The 12,574-nt window shown below is 37.3% G+C and overlaps 2 protein-coding genes across 17 annotated transcripts in view; one reads left to right on the top strand and one right to left on the bottom strand.

Moving 5' to 3' along the window:
- Positions 1–12,574, bottom strand: part of LOC127856542 (mediator of RNA polymerase II transcription subunit 24-like) — a 225,511-nt gene that overhangs the window by 92,374 nt on the left and 120,563 nt on the right. The window lies entirely within an intron of this gene.
- Positions 7,099–12,574, top strand: part of LOC127856539 (serine-rich adhesin for platelets-like) — a 187,284-nt gene continuing 181,808 nt past the window's right edge. The window contains exon 1 of the mRNA XM_052392799.1: positions 7,099–7,400. Within this exon, the coding sequence (XP_052248759.1) occupies positions 7,343–7,400 (58 nt within the window). The 5' untranslated portion in view covers positions 7,099–7,342. The remainder of the gene's footprint in view (positions 7,401–12,574) is intronic.

Below are 12,574 nucleotides of genomic sequence, written 5' to 3'. Positions count from 1 at the left end.
AGTGTCAGGGGCAGGTAATCCAGACAACACCAATACCTACAAGGTCACAATATACCAAAAGATTTCCTTAACAAATTCAATGTAAAACCAACAACTTCAACGAAAAATAAAGTCAAACTTTAGCGTGTAGACACCCGTATACCCATACCTTTTCTTAAAGAGCATGCCAATCCGAATGGATTTAAACAATAAAAAAGATAGGTCATGCAGTATGTAAGAAAGAACTCGACGCGAATCAACGGTCACTGTTTAAGGCCACCTTTTTACCGGCTGATCTCCAGTTGAAGAGGGTTTCCCGCCATCTGTCAAAATCTCATGTAGTCTCCAACCTATAAGCAAAACACTGAATTTGTAGTATACAACAATGTTTTCCCTACCACATGCACACATAAATATTAAAAAATAAAGTCATGGCAAGTGCACATACAGAGAATTGTGTCTTCAAATAAATGACGTTCAATTTTTAAGAGGGTATAGCATTGAACACCAAAATGATTTAGTATATTGTAACCTACAAGGAATACTGCAAATACTGCTGAATTCAGGCCCGTACCCAGGCCATGGGCCCAGGGGCCCGGCCCCCCCAGCTGGCTGGCGAACTATGAAAAAAAATAAGTAATCGGCCCACTGCCTTTTTTCTCTCGTGCAAGGGCCCACAGTACACTTTCCCTCAAAACAAAAGAGCAGCTATGTTTTATGGTCCCTGATAAACAAGGAGATTAACGCTCGCCAATCGAGATAAGCCTCTAGGCAATGTTTTCTTATCGCCTTGTACACACATCCCCGATCAGTCCCCGATTGTGATCATGAATGCTTCATCTATCGATGGTTGATGTAACATGTATTTTGATACGTGCAGCGAATGGAAGCAACTGCTACAGGAGTTCGTAGACTATGGTCTGATAATTGCCGACGCAAGTTTTTTTCCTTCTTTGAGAAGGCCCTAGACGCCCTTCTTAAAGTTTAATTGTGTTTTTTTTTAACCTTTTGTTGGGAATTTTTAGGTCCCAATATATACTTTTTGCATTGAGAATAAGGACCTGAATTTGAACCGGAACAGGAAAAAATGATAAAGATATTAAAACTGAGTATTTATAATTTTTGAAAGGAAATCACTGAAAAAGACTACGATGAGATAGTTAACATGTTTGTTTAAAAGAAAAACAGATTCATAAATTTGCCGAGCAACAGATAAGAATTTGGCAGAATTCAGTGTTTAAAATAAATGAGTACCGAGAATTGAGTAAAATCAACCTATTAATGGCTCATTGGTAAAAAAAAAAAAAATTGAAACGACCAATCGATCTCATTATATAAGTTAACCTGATCCAGTGTTGAAAAATATTGTATAATTAAATTATCTCTTCCCTTGAATTTGTTTGAAAACAGTAAAATATGTTAAATTGATTATTTAAGACTTTCATTATTTCCCCTAAAAATTAGGCGTTTCGCGCATTTTTTTTCCCTCAAAAATGACAAGGTCTTTCCCAAAAAATCAGATTAAAAAAACCTGTGACGTTATTGATTTGTGAAAAAAATATGATGGAAGCAATACGAGAGTTGATGTGGATAATCGTCAGTTTAAACCTGTAAGTTTCGGAAATCTAAAGCTTTTAATATTGTTGTGAATTCACACCAATGTTTAAAGCTTAAGACTTCCGAAATCTGCTAATTTACTTGTTATATTCCATTAATTCATATAAAAAAATACGTTTTTTTACAAGCATTAAAATTCACCTTGCAACGTGCCAAATTAAAAAAAGTACATATATAGGCAGGGGGGACCCCTCCCAAACCCTCCCCGGTTGGCCCCCCCCCCCCCCAGTAAAAAAATCCTGGGTACGAACAGTCGTGCTATCTTGTCCAGATGTGGTGTTGACTTGTCAAAATACAGTCTTATCATGTCAAACAGTCGTGTTATCTTGTCAAAAGTATGTGCTGACTTGTCAAAATACAGTCCTATTATGTCGAACAGTCATGCCATAATAGGACTATATTTTGACAAGTCAGCACATGATTTTGACAAGATAGCACGACAGTTCGACATAATAGGACTGTATTTTGACAAGTCAGCACATGATTTTGACAAGATAACACGACTGTTTGACATGATAAGACTGTATTTTGACAAGTTAACACCACATCTGGACAAGATAGCACGACTGTTCGACATAATAGGACTATATTTTGACAAGTCAGCACATGATTTTGACAAGATAGCACGACTGTTCGACATAATAGGACTGTATTTTGACAAGTCAGCACATGTTTTTGACAAGATAGCACGACTGTTTGACATAATATGACTGTGTTTTGACAAGTCAACACCACATTTGGACAAGATAGCACGACAATTTGACAAGTCAACACCACATTTGGACAAGATTACACGACGGTTTGACATAATAGAACTGTATTTCGACAAGTCAACACCACATTTGGACAAGATAACACGACGGTTTGACATAATACGACACCTTCTTAAGAAGACAGAAAGAAATGTGACAACGTAAGACAGCTATGGCGTTCCATACGCCCGTATATCGAATGAACCTCATGAATAGACAGAGTCAAATCTACCACTCTCATTTTACTTTTAAAAGTGTACAGGAGTGGACTACAGGCTTCCCCCGATCAGTTCCTATGTTCGTCACGCTGTGTGAATGTCCAATCTGGATCCTTCGATTACTCATAAAGTTTACAAGCTAGACTGGTGAAACTTGTGGAAATATCGGAAATATCCACATTATTTCACGTCTTCATCACAAAGTATTGTAAAATATGCAATTTATTTCAGTTTTGGCTGTCCGTTCGTCCATCCGTATGTATGTGCGTAAAATCTTGATCCTGCGATAACTCAAATAGTACTTGATTTAATTAGCAACTAAAATCGTCATCCTGTTATTAGTAAAAAAAGTACGCAAGCTAGGTCAGTGAACGATATGGAGACCCTGCCCTTGCTACGGCAGCATTTATCATGTAGGGGGTCTTCGGTTTTATTTGTTGCAAAGCTCTTGTTCATTTTAAGAATCAACATTAAGTTACACAAAAACGGGCGTTCGATAAATAGAAACACGTATATAAAATTATTTCGACATTCGCATACATGTAATGTAAAGTGTTGAACCATTTGCCATACATACGAGGTCATTGGCCGCGGGAACTTGTCGACTATTGTAATTGATACAAGACAACAGCTGTTGATTTTTTCAACGATGATGAATCCGGACTTAACTTTGAATATAAAGAGCCAATTTTGAACCAACTTGTATATCGTTGGTAAATACAGATCGAACCATCTTATAAGTGTAACTACACCAGTGAGGACCCCGCCTAATTAGACGTCGTAAGACAAAGGTTACGATGAAGTTTGAAGAATGTTTATGCAAATCACCAACCTCAATTTTTGTTTCATTTCAGAAATAAATAGAGTCGTGTTCTGAGAAAACTGGGCATAATGCATGTGCGTAAAGTGTCGTCCCAGATTAGCATGTGCAGTCCGCACAGGCTAATCAGGGACGACACTTTTCGCTTTTATGACATTTTTTTGTTTAAATGAAGTCTCTTCTAAGCAAAAATCCAATTTAGGCGCACATGCATTATGCCCAGTTTTCTCAGAACACGACTTAATTATGTGCTCCTTTCAACCATTCGCACGTCCTTTATTTTTGGGGCATGTTTAATATATCCTGTGAGCTTAAAAATCAATCGTAGTTTAAAGATATCATAAGATCATTGATAAGATGGGTACCTGTTGTGGGCTTACCTCAACTAGGGCACGTTGGCGCAAATCCCACGGAAAAAGACCACGCGCCAGAAATTTCGGTGGAAATTGCCGGATTCTTTAGAGGTGGTTCTCTTTCAATATTCGCCAAGACATATACAACGCATTTGGATAATGCGACATTGCACGCGGGTCCTTGCAAAATGCTGCTTCGCGTTGAAAATGCACGTTGGCTCGTTAAAATGCGCTATATTCACACACAAGTGGCGCAGGTTCGATTCCTGTCCGTCGCACTTGGATTTCGTTGGATCTCGGCATATGTTCCGACGGCTGCGTTGTTCGTCTTGCATTTTACCCGAGATCTATGACCTTAAATTATCGATCGATGTTTGATTTGTTCATTTTATTCCCATGGCAGCACAAGATCGCTCCATTTTCCTGAGGAATCTATGAACATGCTTTAAAAGGGAAATGCTTATGCAATGTCTGCAAGTCTGCATAGAATTTTCAACGTAAATTCGTGATTGATTTATTTAAAAATAAAAATACAATACTAGTATACGAGCAACTCACAAAGCTTAATTACCAGAACGTCTGCGTAAATTTGGAAATTAAACTCGCCATTGCATGCAGTGGTTGTAGTTATGAAAACAACTATTTTGTGTGCGTGCGTGTTTGTGTGTTAAATTAGTGTAGTTAACGATTCGCAATGCGGTAGTTACACGTTTAAATGTATACGTTATTTTTTACGGAATACCGTTAGTGCCATCGTGGTTACACATTAAAATCCAGAGGGCGACAATGTGATAGTACGATGACGACAATGCGATAGTACGATGGCGACCATGCGAAAGTGCGATGGCGACAATGCGATAATACGATGACGACAGTACGACAACGCGATAGTACGAAGGCGACAATGCGACAAGGCGATAGTACGATGGCGAAAATGACATAGTGATATCGTACTGTCGCCATCGTATCATCGCATTGTCGCCATCGTACTATCACATTGTCGCCATCGTACTATCGCGTTGTCGTACTGTCATCATCGTATTATCGCATTGTCGCCATCGTACTATCGCACTGTCGCCATCGTATTGTCGCACTGTCGTTATCGTATAATCGCATTGTTGCCATCGTGCTATCGCACTGTCGCCATCGTATTGTCCCACTGTCGTCATCGTATTATCGCACTATCGCATTGTCGCCATCGTTCTATCGCACTGTCGCCATCGTTTTGTCGCACTTTTGCCATCGCACTGTCGCCATCGTACTATCGCACTGTCGCCATCGTACTATCGCATAGTCGCGTACTATCGCGTTGTCGCCATCGTACTATCGAATGGTCGCCATCGTACTATCGCAATATGGTAACCACGATGGTACTAACGGTGTTCCGTAATTTTTAGAGATTTTTGACAAGATACTTGTTTTATTACTTCAGGATCTATTGAACATTAATAATTTAATTTTTTAATTTAGGCATTTGTATAAATCGTTATTTGCTTTCTTAAGCAGCATTTAATTAAAAATCGTCGAAAATAAAGTGTTTTTCGGCATAGCTGTCTAAGCCAGCTTTTCACCTTACCTGAGTGTAAGTGTCTAATAACTTTCAAATAAAATTTCCCGCGGCTAGATCAGAATGAATACACTTCATTTATCCCATTGGCTGATTTGAGCATAATTCCCCAGAACATCGGAAACACGACCGCGTCTTTGTAACGATGTTAATGCGTATTCAGCGTGAAGCTACTTTATCTCTTATAAAAAGGCTTGAGGGATAGAACAGTTTCACACTCAACTCACAACATCAATATCGTTTGTGTGTGCCCCTTTACATTTAGAAGATTGCCAGCGCCATAGCGTTTGTACTTAAAGGCCGTGTTCTCATATTTAGTAATTACTACCGCATTGTATTCTGTGATCACGTATATTTTAGTATAAAGCTTTAAACAAACCGTCGTTCCAGCAGTGGAATCGTGACCTCACTTTAATGCATTGCATTCCATCTCGCAATGTATAAAGTTCAGTTCGCGGTCAGTACAAGAATCATTATATAAACTCAGTCGCGTTAACCCGGTGGACATGACCAGAAATATCTTTATTGCAGATATTCGGCGATATAATTATGGTATGTCAATAAAAGATTTTTTTCAATAATTCTATGATAAGTGCTAGTTTTGATTAATTTAATAAGAATTATTCCACCATAGCGACCAATTTATTAAGCATGAGCGCGATGATTCACGATACTGTTAACAATCGTATCAAATAACTATGTCCGAAAAACCACTACAACATGTCTGTTCGAAGAACGCGCGTATTAATATTTCAAATATGTACTGTTAAAATATTCGTGTGTGGCCATTGACCCGTTTATTTTCATACAATTTCCATTCTTCTTGTGTATTTCTGTTCCATATTACGGAATACCGTTGAGGGTCATCGTGGTTACACATTAAAATCAATGCGAGAACGCGACAGTACGATTACGAGAATGCGACAATACGATGACGATAGTGCGATAATACGATGGCGAGAATGCGATTGCGAGAATGCGAGCACGCGATAGCACGATGACAACAATGCGACAGTGCGACAATACGATGGCGACAGTGCGATTGTACGATGGCGACAATGCGATAGTCGCATCTTATTGTCGCATAGTCGTTATCGTATTGTCGCATTGTCGTCATCGTACCATCGCGTTCTCACATTGTCGCCATCGTACTATCGTACTGTCGCCATCGTATTGTCGCACTGTTGTCATCGTACTGTCGCATAGTCGTCATCGTACTATCGCGTTCTCGCCATCGTATTGTCGCACTGTCGTCATCGTACTTTCGCATTCTCGTCATCGTACTCTCGCGTTCTCGCATTCTCGCCCTCTGGATTTAAATGTGTAGCCACGATGGCCCTAACGATATTCCGTACCTTATCGATAGATATATGGTCAATAATATCTAATAATGCGAAATAAGCCACGAAATATGGCGCAACGTAAATGATTTGCATGTGATGCTGCTAAGAACTGCGCAGAAAAAAGCACTTGCTGTCTCATTGATATAACTCTTTATCTTTCATCAACCACAACCACAATCAACGCCGTATACCCTTTTTTTTAAAAGATATTTCTTGTTTCTTTTACGCTACTTTAAATTACAAAATAACTTTAATACACTCAAATAATCTTTAAATATTATAAATATAGTTTGTAAGTCCTTTTAAACGTTTTATTTTACAAAACGTTGCGTTAATTAATGAATTTTTTATAAAAAAAAAATAGAGTAGGGGAAACAACTCTGTCTCATTTTCGGATATTTCGTCCAAAAGTACAATTCCTGTTTTTTATTCAGCCATGACGTCGAAAATTAACCAACCAATCTAGAATAAGTTTGCTGATCGGTGCTTGTTTTCATTTAGAATTGCCTGACAATTTCCGAAATTTATTATATGGATATTTAACCTGTGTTATATCTTCAAAGTGTAGAATGTCGTGGCAATAGTGCACTGTGAAATGCGCGGAAACCGTTATCATACAAAGCTACAACAATGTTGATAATATTCCACGAAATAACGTTCGCCAATAGAGGCCGCTCTCAGATGTGAAACAAAATGGCTGCCCATATGGGGCTTTCCCCTGAAATCTTGGAAACAGACAAGTTTCCGCCAGGTATAATGTTTGTATGGACCTGAAACCGCGAAATTATTTGTGCCCCATCTATAATTAATAAAAAAAATGATGGTATTTATCCAATTCGCTCTTAAACGTTGGATTTTCTCGCTGACAATTTTATAGGTCAACAAGAATATAATACAGATTTCCATAATTATTTTTACAATTGTCAATCAATATATTACTTACGTGATCTTATTTGACCCTAAAAAATGCCATTGGTCATTGTTTATTTTTGATTCAAATAATACAATGTTGAAAGTTTACCTAATCATTACATATCTTTGATATTTCACTGAACATTTTTAGAAAATGCAAGCAACAAAATTACTTTGAAGATCATGTAAATACAGCTGTTGCAGTGCTAACACAGATGTCTAGAGGAATAAAAAATGTAATTATTAGTGGACAACATGGTGCACGTTGTTAATAAAGTTGTTATTTATATACTATTTAATGTATGATAAAATAATATGGCTGTGTTTTAGTTGCAATAATCCAACTCCCAGCTATTGACCCTCTGGGTCGCTGGGAGTTGCAACTGCTAACCTGATTTTCCATAGAAATGTGCCGCCCAGAATCTGGGTAGCAGTTTAATCGGAAATATTAGCCACATAAACTATTTTCTGGCATAAATAAACACAAATAGATTGTAAATATTTCCATAATGCGCAAATTAAAATAACTTACATGAAATGTTATGCTCGCATAATACAGGCCTTGAAGAATCCACTCGACCGCTCTCATATGCGAGTGAAGTTGACGGTCTGGCGAGTCAAGTTTGTACAATATTCAACCCACCGGGCGAGTGCTGTTTTTCAAGTTGAGAAATATAAATTCAGTTCCAGAACGCCTGCCACATCGATACAAATTGCGAAAAGAAATCGAACAAACAAAAAAAGATTTAGTACACAAAGAAACTGCACTTTCTTTTTGACAATGAAAAATGACGTCACGGCACAGTAAAAATAATTCTCAAAATTGGCTGCACTCTTTTCGTAGGTGTCAGTGCTCTTAGCTTATCGATTAAAAGTGAAAAAAACAGTTAAATATATTGGTCATTCCGTGAAGAATAAAATTTCATTTTAATGTAAATATCAATAAAAAAATAATACATAACTTGTTAATTATAATACTTCTTAGATTTAACAAAAAATATTGTTTGTTTCCGGTGGCCCAACCCTACCTAATTTTTTCTCTTTGTTTCAATGAAAGTGTTCACATTTCGAACTGTAAAGGAAACCCGGTCTATACCAGAACATGAGACATCGATTGACCTTATTGTTATTGAAGCGCTGGTGGTAACTTGCCAATCAACATTGAGTTCGCTCATGCATAATATTGGGTCAATCATGCGTAGACACTGTATACTTGGAATACACAGTTGATATTGTCGTCTGCCAACAATTTACCGGCCGATGGCAAACGTCCAGTGCTTTCCACAGGATTTTTGTCATGCGGCCCGGGGCTGATAGGGGTGATTCGGGACGGGTGTCCCCTCCCGACGTTGATTTTTTAAAAATTTAACGTGTCAATTCACGTTCTGTGGTGCGTTATAACTCAAAGAAAAACAGCGTCAAAAGACGTCATTTGGTGCGCTATGACTCTTCAAGAAAATTACCCAGTCATTTAAATATATATATATTTATATTGTTTAATTGTTTTAAAATTTTCCCGCACAAATAGTCAAATCCCGACTCTAACGATTCCCCAATACATCCGTTTCAACCTGACTCTATTACTGTATACTTACTAGTTACTACTTTTCAACAGGGATTTCAATAGATTTTAAAAACCAGGAGTCAATGACCCCTGGACTGAAATTTTGAGGAGTCAAATTGAAAAATGGTGGGGTCAATTTTGAAGCGCGTTAATTGTGTTTTTGTCTGTATTATTCAGTTTTTTAGATAAAAATATGCTCTTAGAGTAACACAATATCTTAAAAAGTTATACTGCTTTATTAAATAACAATACCATGATACATAACACAACATATTTTAATGAATTGGTACATTAAATATACTTCCTTATACTAAAGTTATAACACATTTAAGTCTTAACACATTTAAATAATTTAAGATATGTACCGGTAGCACCTTTTCATCACATATTTATCGTCATTATATTATCACCATCCCTATGAGAGCTTTTCTAACAAAACACAATCTAAATGCATGGAACATCTAGTATATCTATTACTGTTTATCCGAATACTATACATGTCCGAAATATGTACACTTTGGAATGCCTTACCTGTAGTAGTTTTACCTTAATAATCCAAATTTTTCTTGTTGTTATCGGGTTTAACAAACCTTATCAAATGTTTGTTAGATCCAGTTAATGCTTTCTCCATTATTGAATCGCCATTACTTGCAATTTGAATCGCCAGCTTTGAATCAGGGCTTTTTTTCCTTCTTTATGAGTGGCCGTGGAAGGACATTTCACAATTTTGAAAAGGACAATTCACAAACCTAACATGGCCGTGAATTTTTACAAAATGGGCCATTTTTCACAATTTTAATAATTTCACGACTCGGTTTTTCACAATTTTAAGAAGTTCGCGACTCAATTTTTCACAATTTTGAAAAGTTTCGCGACTCAATTTGTCACAATTTTGAAAAGATTGCAACTCATTTTTTCACAATTTTGAAAAGTTCGCGACTCATTTTTTCACAAAATAAGGGGGCCAGGGCCGCTTCACAAAGTCAGGAAAAAAAGCCCTGTTTGAATGGAACGCGGGTTGAATGTTAAGTCCGCCATTTACAATGTCGAAGGTCATGACGCAGCAATTTAATTCTACTCGGATAATTTATATCTTATCGAGAAAATGTGTTTTCTCAATGTTTATGTGTAGTATTATTACTTGTTAGTATAAAAAATGAACTGTGATTCCAGTTTATATAAGATGGGTGTTAGTCGTAATTATCGGTGGATTAACAACTGACAAAACTCGCTGGACTTACAGTAGATCTACTATTGGATCTACGTAATTAATAGACCTTTGATCAATATAGTTTTTACTTTAATTAATTTTGCCGACTTTCTTTAACCGTGCCGTCTGAAAAGTCTGCAAAAAACCTGCAATTATCGGATGGTCAATCAATTATCACGTAATCACTGCTGCTAGTTACCCAGTAAGTGGGTACGCACTATTTAGACGGTGACATGTGTATTGGAAGAGATGAGATAAGATAAACAACGCCCGGGGTATTCCCTCGATTATAGACCGAGTTTCAAATACTGAAACATTAATTTCAATTAGGAGCACAGCGGGATTTATTACCATGGAACTCGAGATGTTAACTGACTGACGCACGGGTCAAATTTTCGACGCGTCAGAATGACGCACAGCATAAAAAAGGGTTGCGTCAAAAATGAGGCATTTTTAATTTGCTGCGTCAAAACGCAGGATTCTGCGTCTATTGAAATCCCTGTTTTCAAGTTTCTATTTATTACCTGATAATCCCGTTAATTCCGTTTTTATAAATCACTTCTGGTAAATATGTACGCTAAAAGCTCTCAGTTATTTCTTTAACACTCTAGAAGTCACATTTTTGGCCCAATTTTCATGAAATTTGGTCAGAACATTTGTTTCCTTGATATGAGAGTTGAGTTCGAAAATGGTTCCGGTTAGTTCAATAACATGATTGCCAGGGGGGGGGGCAGTTTTCCTTATTTGGCTATAGAGAAACCTTGTAAACACTCTAGAAGTCACAATTTTTGTCCAATCATCATAAAAGTTGGTCAAAACATTGGTTTTATTGATATCTCTGACGAGTTCGAAAATGGTCCAGATCTGTGAAAAAACATGGCCGCCAGTGGACGGGGCATTTTTCTCTATATGTATATAGTGCAGGGATTTCAATAGACGCAGAATCCTGTGTTTTGACGCGAGCAATTTGAAAATCACTCGTATTTGACCCGACCATTTTTTCTGCCGTGCGTCATTTTGACGCACCGAAAATTTGACATGCGCGTCAGTCAGTTTACATCTGACCATATTTCCATGATATAAAACCCGTTATGCTCCTAATTGACATTCATGCCCCAGTATTGGAAACTCGGTCAATACATAGAGGGGGTACCACAGGCGTCGTTTATCTTATCTAATCTCTTCCAATAAACATGTCATCGTTTAAAGAGTGCATATGCGCATTGATTGGGAAATTAGTTGCTCATGCATATGCCTTTAAAACAGTACCTTTGAATTATGGTGCACAATCCATAATAAAATCCAAAAACAACACCTTTGACTAATTGCTTTGTAAACAAAACGATCTACTATTGATTGCCATACACTCAAAGTTTCTTTTTGTCCCGTATTATACATTGTGAACACTTAAATCCAAACTGCGAGATCAACAATTGTTTATATCGGAAAGACCAATTAACGCGTATTAATTGACAACGAGCACGGCGCTGTTTTTAGTTACACTTTTTGCGAAATAAGTTTACACAATACAGCACGTGGTCATGAAAGTTAAAAGCAGGCCTTTGAAGTGGCGCCGATTAGCGGGTAGCGTCTAGCGAATTGAGAACTTTAAATGTATTTCATATGACGTCATTGACTAAGTTAATTGCTTAAATCGTAACCGTTACATAATCGTTTGTGAACTGTGTTAACTCGGATCGGATTTATTGTTTGTGAAAGTTGTAATTCGGTAATTAAAAAGTACTTTTAAGACGGTGCCGAGCATCATCATCACACCTTTATGGTGCGCAATTAATTACTTATGGCGAGAAAGTTGTGAAAAAAATACCCGTTTTAAAATTTAATGCGACAACACTTTAATTTAAGAACATGTATATTTCATCATGTCCATTTATAGAACTGAAGCATATCGTTTTTCTACAGCCACATGATTTGCTGGTACAAATTTCCATCTACAGCGTACACCAATCACTATACATGAATGCCTTTCCGCTCCAAAATTGACCCCAACATTTTTCAATTTGACTCCTCAAAATTTCAGACCGGGGGTCATTGATTGCTTTTAAAATCTATTGAAATCCCTGTAGTGAAAACATGTGAACACTAGAAGTCATATTTTTTGCCCAATTTTCATGAAATTTGGTCAGAACATTTGTTTCCTTGATAATGAGAGTTGAGTTCGAAAATGGTTCCGGTCAGTTGAATAACATGGCTGCCGGGGGGGGGGGGGCAGTTTTCC

This window comes from Dreissena polymorpha, chromosome 13 (assembly GCF_020536995.1).
Source record: "Dreissena polymorpha isolate Duluth1 chromosome 13, UMN_Dpol_1.0, whole genome shotgun sequence".
NCBI classification, from domain to species: Eukaryota; Metazoa; Mollusca; class Bivalvia; order Myida; family Dreissenidae; genus Dreissena; species Dreissena polymorpha.
This window is presented reverse-complemented; position numbering and strand designations above follow the sequence as displayed.